Raw genomic sequence first — 7,402 nt, forward strand, 5'->3', positions numbered from 1 at the left:
CGCATGCACAAACACACACACACTCACATGCAGAAACACAGACTCGCATGCACAAACACACACACACTCGCATGCACAGATGCATACCCACACTCGCATGCACAAACACACAGACTCGCATGCACAAACACACACTCACATGCACAAACACACGTGCACTCATGCACACACACATGCACACACACGCATGCACACACACACACTAAGGGTAATATTAGAGAGACTGCATGTCTTCAGAATACCCAGTGAAAACTCAAACAAACAAGGGGCAAACATACACATACTCACCAAGCAGAGGTGGATTTGGGTCAAAAATCAAATTGGGTCAGAAATCATGCCTCCACACAAAAGATGGACGGCCTGTTCTGCTTTCATGTGAAATGAACGATTCCAGCAACATCCCTTGAGTGCAACAGTTAATTTCTGCAAAAAATACAACCAACTATATATAGATATATAGAACTGTCTGGCAATGGTTGATGACATCACAATAAAACAAACTCTTCTAATTTGTCAGGTCATGGTGGGAATAAATGGCAAATTTAAACGATGAAGTCATGTGACATCAGTCGTGTGGCGCATCGGATCAAACAGGTTTCCCAGAATCCCCCGAACACCCGGCTCTTCAGCTGCTGCTTCGCCTTCCTCGTCTTTGGGACTGATTCCAAAACACTATTGCACTGAGACACACAGACAGACAGACCCAGCGCTTCCTTGGTTTTCAATTCAGCGAGTGCTTTTCTGCCCATGTTCTCATCTCTGGCGATGTTGGCAGCATGCAGGCGTGTGAAGGGGACTTTGTTCCTGGCATTCGTCCAAAGATGCGCTTCACTTTCAGGTTTGCATTCAGTGTGAAAGTGAGAGGGAAAAAAAAACACACAACACCACGTTCTTCCCTGACAGCTGCGCTGTGGTACGCGCCTTCCGAGCATGTCCTCCGTGCAATCAGCAGAAATAATCAATAAAAGTTTATGGAACACACACAAACACACACCCACACACACATGCACGCGGCACAAGCACGGCACAACACCAGCCCTGTCCCAGCTTGCCAGATATATTTTAGTAAAGATGCTAACTAGTGCCTATTTTTAATAAGCAAGATAAATTGTATTTGCATGAACCTGTAAAATTAGCTAAGCTGGCATTTAAAGATTAGACACGATCCCATTTGCATTGACCATGTGACATAGGGTTGTGCAGTGTGTGACAGTTACACTTCATGAAATCTGCAGTAATGAAGGAAGCTCCCCCCCCCTCCCCCCCCAACAAAAATACATGCAAAGAATGGCATGAAAATAAAATGTCTTTAAATCTTGCCTTTGCTAGCAGCTGTGATATACAGGTAATATACACAGGTGTTTCATAATAAAAGCTGCCTACAAAAATCAGATCCAGTATTTCTTGATTGTTCTATGTTCTGAGTCCAATGAGAAGCTCGATGGTGCCAGTGTATATAAATGTGGACATTTATTAGCTGGTCCATAAATAGCTGAGATTTAAAAAAAAAAAAAGACAATCAAAAACTTTTCTGCTAACAAATATTTCTCTCTTCCTTTGGAGTAGGAGTACAAGGCACGGGGAAAAAAATTAATTATAAGGCTGTCACTGCTAATGCAAGAAAAGTCTGATCCGTTCGCGTGTGTTTAATGTTTGCATTCTGATTATTATTCATTCGTCAGTTCAGAAAATTCACTCCTGGTGTGTCCTATCAGCACTAAAAGAAGGTCAATGATCTGCACTGTATGACAATGTACAGCGTATTTGAAATATATTAAAGGATACACTTCCAGTAGCAGATTAGGAGTGAATTCCATGCATTTCAGACAACGTGATATTTCTATCAAAAACGTGTGGCATTTCTGGTATGTCGTATAGTAAATTCAGTAAGGTTTTAATCTGCTGTATTCATCCGTACCTCGACTCCTCCATCCTCTTTTCTATTGCACTATCCCTCCCGCTCCCACAATTCCTGAACACATTGCAACACATGTCACTACTTCTTGACAATTAACTGTTACCTAGCAACGTGATCTTTTTAGAGAGGGGGAGAGTGAAAAAGGGAGAGTGGGAGGTTAATATGGTATATGTTCGCTGTCTTACTGGATTGGACATAGCAGGGAAGCAAGACGCGCACATACACACACCGCGGAAAAATGCAGCCCGAGCTGGACGCCCACATTGATTTGTGATAGAGACTTCGATAGATGGGGGAGGGAGATGGCAGCATGCAGCAGATGAAGGATGGAGGACTGCGAGAGGGAGGGATGGTGAGAAGTGAAAGAGGATGACGGAGAGAAACGGAGAGCGGACAGATGGAAAGGAAGGATCGACAAGAGCGAGGGAGCACTGGTGAAGGGTGAAAGACAGAAGGTGACATGCAGTGATAAGAAGGAAAAAAAGTGGGGGGAAAGGGAACGAGTAGTTCTTATGGCAACCAGGATAAATAATCTCAAAATGTGAGAGGTTAAATAGGTCAGATTCTCCATGGTGGTTATGGAGGTGCACAAAAACGGCGATGGCTCATTCCCCAGAAGAGAAATGGTGCGGTTTAACGCTGAGGGAGCGTGTGACCTGAATCGTTTTCATAAAATATATACAACTAAATGTACGACTGGCTAAATGTGTAAAAAGCCGTATGCTGTATAAGTCACCAAGAATAACAATCCGCCAGGCAACGAAATAAAAAAAATCATTAACCGGAATATCACATGCACACCTTTTTAGAAGGATTCTGCTTTTTGTTTTGCCATTCATGGCTGAGAACACTGTGCTTCAGGCTTTACTCTCCGTAGCCAAGGCTGAAGCAGAAAGTAAGGCTGTGAAGTGCTGCCACCATGTGGCGAGGCGCCGCATCGCGCCCTTCATGAAAAGGCGCAGCCAGCCGCTGCGATCTGGAACCCAACCAAAGTGTTTTTCCTGTTTATAATTTGGGTGTTTTTTTTTTCCCTAATCACACTAATGGACTGACTCGAAAAGTTAATATGGAAGTATATGTTTGATTTTATTGTCTTATGTTACAGCGTCAAACATGCACATATCAGTGGTCAAGTTTTTGATTTAAGCATGACTAGTAAATATTATAATTTTCTTCTGGTAGTGAACAAAATGAGTAAAAAAGTAACTTAATTTACTTCAAATGGGATGCATTATAAGTCCATTTAAAATCTGTAATAGAAATGTAGCATTAATGATTAATTTCTTTGTTTTTTTTCCCTTCACCCGCTCCCCGCTTTTTTGGATTTTAAAAAAGACCCCCTTTCAGTTACTCTGTTCCCCTCTCCAGGTTCGTGAGTGCTTCTGTCTGTCCCCTACCCTTCTGTACACTTTCACTCTCCTCCTCCGCAGTGGTATATTTACAGGACGTAGTCTGGCTCTGTACCTTGGGGGGTATTTGGCGAAGCTTGCCCCCCCTCCCCTCATGCTCTGAGGGGGCAATGCCCTACCAACACTTCTGTCCTCTGCTCTACCTACTTCCTCACGGTAGCCGTGGCGACGGAGATAAGGTTCCAACGTTGCTAAGCGATTGGTGAGTTCCGTGATGCGCTTCTGCAGGAGAGTGACTTCCTTGAACAGATCGTTGAGGGACTCTGAGAGTGGGCGCACCCTGTAGGACACAGATGACATTGCAGTTATATTCTATAGTTTTCTGTTTGCAGTGGGTTCATGACGGCGTGCACTTTCTACTAATGTAGTGCTTTGTTAGAAATAATGAATTGTAATTCTTTTGTTTATCAAAATTCATTCATCTGACACAAATTAGCTTTGTAGCGAGGGGTGATGTGTGATTTGATGGGTTAAACATCTATGCTTGTGATCGGAAGGTTGCTGGTTCAAACCCTCTCCTGGTAGAACAGTTGCATCCCCCCCCTAACTGTGTGTGTCTCAAAACAGAGTAAGATAAGAGAACGCTCCAGTGTTTTCAGGCTCTGTATGCTAACCCTCACAGAGGTCTCAGGGTAGACCCCATCACATGCTTGGTGCTTAACCTTAAATTTAGTTTTAATGTCTCCTTGCCAAGTAATCAAACACGTTTGATTAACTGATCATACGGAGCAAAAAGACTTAAAGAAATGTGAATGATATTATTTAAAGATTAATTGAATCTGCCTTAATTTATTGTGCCATTTTGCTTAATATATCCATTTGCCACTTGGAACAGAGACTAAAATTAATGCAATACACCTAAAGGGATATAATTATAATTTAAACGAGATCAAACTTTTGATTGGCGTTATGGACTAGGTTTGAGGAGGGTGCGGGGGGCACTGACCCCCCTGCAGTCGCCTGAGTCAAAAATGCAATTAATTGGCAAGACCAGCATTGCACATGTTCTTTGTTGGCACGTTCCTTGTTGGTATGGTATCCGTAGACAAAATAATAGGTTATGTGTACATCAGATATGTGCATTAACACATAAGGTAAGCAGGATGCAGCCCCCCCCCCCCCCCACAAGAGCAAACAACAAACTCAGTCTATGGTTTCTGTTTCCTCCTGTTTTCTTCCACAAAAGCACACACGGGGGAATGCTTTGAGAAGAACAGTTGCCTGTACCACATTTTACAGTAAACGGAAATTGCTTTTTTGTATAATACTTTATTAGGTGGTAGGATACCTATACTACAGGACGCAGTCACACACACAGCCTGAACAACACTCACTCTGCACCGTCGTTATTAAAGGCTGTTTTGTTAGTCCTTTTTCAGCCTTCATGCTGTGTAGGAAAATGAACTTTAAATGACCGGAAAAGTTACACGACGCTATATGGCGGACTTGGAGTCGTGCCACTTTGCTGCCTGGGTACCTGGAATAGTCCGGCAACAGTGCGCTGGGCTGGGAGAGCAGCATGTGCTTGATCTCGTTAAAGATCCGTTTCCCCCACACATCGAGAACCCGGGTCATGCTGCGTACCGAGGCCACGTTCACGTTGTCCGCTGTCATGGTAACAGAGACACTGATGTGTCACTCACATTTGACTAGTCAAACTGTACTGAAAGTCATATTAACACTGAAAAATAATCATCAGTATCAACAAATCGACAAATAATCTTGGATGATCACTAGCAGTGCATGCAAAACATGCTAACAATGTTACTACAATGTGTTCTTCAAAGCATAATGATTCTTTTATTTTCTTATTTCATATGGAAAATGTGCAAACAATTAAGTGAAGCCACCCTCTCACATCCTTCTCTGTAGTTCCAGAATCCGTAGTCAATTTCATTGGACTCCACAGCCAATAGTTTTGCGGGCACCATGGCAACCAGCAGCATCATCGTCATAATGGGGGGAGGGGCCATGTTGATAAGATACAGCTGTACCTGGGAGAAAATTCCAGAAAAAAATGATCAATAGAATTCTTTGCACTCGGTCGACCTGAACATTTTTTCCATTCTTGTTTCCAGTGCTCTGGAGTAAATGACTGAAAGCAGTGCAGGGCGACTCTGTGCTCGTTTTTCCACCTAGTTTGGCCAAGTTATCTCCTTAGGTAATAGCATAATTTCCAATGAATGTGCTTTAATAAGTTTTTAAAATTTTGATCACAGAGATAAACATTCTCCTTCCAGAATATGGATCAGCAAAACATCACGGCCACTCTTCAAAACAACATCTACTGAGTGAATAGAAGGAAGCATCAGCTGTCTTGGTCAAGGGGAGCAAGTGTTGTGACTCGATAAACACACTGGAAGTTTAGCTCTCAGATAAGTGCCTTTTGTGTGAGCACTGTAGGGAAATTATGCCGAGATGTGGCAAGAGGACAGACAAACGGGTAATATGGATCCACAGGAAGGAAAATATTGATTGTGAAAGAAGTAATGGCATGATGACTGTGGAGAAACAGCCACTGGGCAAAATAAAATCAAGCGATAATATACAAAACTACCAGTATGGCGATTAGAAAAGTTTGGACATTTATGTTGCACATTACGCAAGGCAGTCTGCGTCCTATGACTGACCGAAACTCAGAAAGAGATGCAAGGAGGAGCTGGGATTTTAAACATCCCCCAAAGATATCAGACATAGCAAAAGGAATAACATTTCAGATAATAAATGCTTTTTCTTTGACCAAAGGCTTTTTTAAAAAGTGCCACTGAATTGCTAGATAGCGCAACATTAAAAATGTGCATTACTTTGGCACAACATCATAAAATGTGCGGAACACACCATAATATCTGTAAAGAAAACACAAAGTATCACCTATAATCAGCATATTTATCGTTTTGTTCTATTCAGGATTCTAATTTCCCACATAACTCAAAGAGGCTAATATAACTAGATGCCAGTGGCTGTTGTATGTTTTAAAAACCACCCAAGATAACAAAAAAAAGAAAAGAAAATACTATAAAAATGGAGATAATGACATAGAGGTATCAAGTGTACTCACGCTCTGAAGAGGAGAAATTTCCCACCTCGAAACTTTGCACCCTAATTATTGTTCGGATAATTTGGCTTATATGTTTATACAAGGTGATTTTCTCTTCCCTGTGACAGTTTTGTTTTTACTGCACCGTACTCTGCATGCGCCGTCAGCGGCAGTAATGCGTTGCGGCCTGATGACAGCGGTCACGCTCAGAGACCCAGCCTCGTCCGAGGAAAAAGACGGCGTCTGAGCGAACGCTACGTCGACTCCGACACCCAGCTTCCCGTCCCGAGCCTTCCTATCCCTCTCCAGCTGTTACCAGATGTTTGCTTTTTTTTCCTGCATTTCTTCTTTCTCCAGGGCTTCTGCCTTCCTTTTTCCTCCTCTCAATGACAGGTTATTGGTTGCCGCTACTATTGCTTGGAAGGTGGTTCTGTTAATGCCTGTTAAAATTCATACACCATATGTGCGCCCTACTATCTTATCGACGTCATCTTACTGGCAGACGGTTCAGAATGTCAAAATATGCAGTGTTACTTTTTAGGCATAATTCATGTCCGGAAATAAAAAAATCAATTAAATTGATATAATGATTTTCCATTTACATGCATTACTACCCAGGTGCTGATTTTCCTCCCGTAGAAGAATGTGGGGGTGTGATTTCAGGTCAACGGGAGAGCGAAAGAAGGAGAAAGGAGGCAGGGTTGGAACAGCCAACATGTTTCGTATTCACTGGCGACCAGATGTTGGTTCTGTTCCCGCTCCTGCTCCCACTTTCAGTGCTTTTGTGAAGTTGCTAAATATGAGGTCAGTATTGGCTCCGTTTGTTTTCCGAAACGTAAATGACTGTTTTCTCGGAGAGACTGCTGACCATTGGTCTAGTGCACGCAAGCTGCCCCTCATTCAAACAACAGATCTGTTTATAATTAAAATGGCAATTGGCAAATTCTGTTCACTCTATGCCTGTTTATATCTCTAAGAAGGGGAGAGTAATGCAAAAGACAGAGAGAAATCTCACATTTATGCTCAGGGAAATAATGC

General features: G+C 42.5%; 1 protein-coding gene across 1 annotated transcript; it reads right to left on the reverse strand.

Annotated features, from left to right (window-relative positions):
* Positions 1–2,985: 2,985 nt before the first annotated feature.
* On the reverse strand, positions 2,986–6,999 carry si:ch211-243a20.3 (uncharacterized protein LOC100151507 homolog). Its single transcript, XM_049014647.1, has 4 exons — positions 6,386–6,999; positions 5,186–5,321; positions 4,805–4,934; positions 2,986–3,607 (listed from the first exon to the last, which is right to left on the reverse strand). The coding sequence occupies exons 2-4, from the start codon at positions 5,298–5,300 to the stop codon at positions 3,262–3,264; spliced, it is 591 nt and encodes a 196-aa protein (XP_048870604.1). The 5' UTR covers positions 5,301–5,321; positions 6,386–6,999; the 3' UTR covers positions 2,986–3,261.
* Between the last annotated feature and the right edge of the window lie 403 nt (positions 7,000–7,402).

Source organism: Brienomyrus brachyistius, chromosome 5, assembly GCF_023856365.1.
Source record: "Brienomyrus brachyistius isolate T26 chromosome 5, BBRACH_0.4, whole genome shotgun sequence".
NCBI lineage: Eukaryota > Metazoa > Chordata > Actinopteri > Osteoglossiformes > Mormyridae > Brienomyrus > Brienomyrus brachyistius.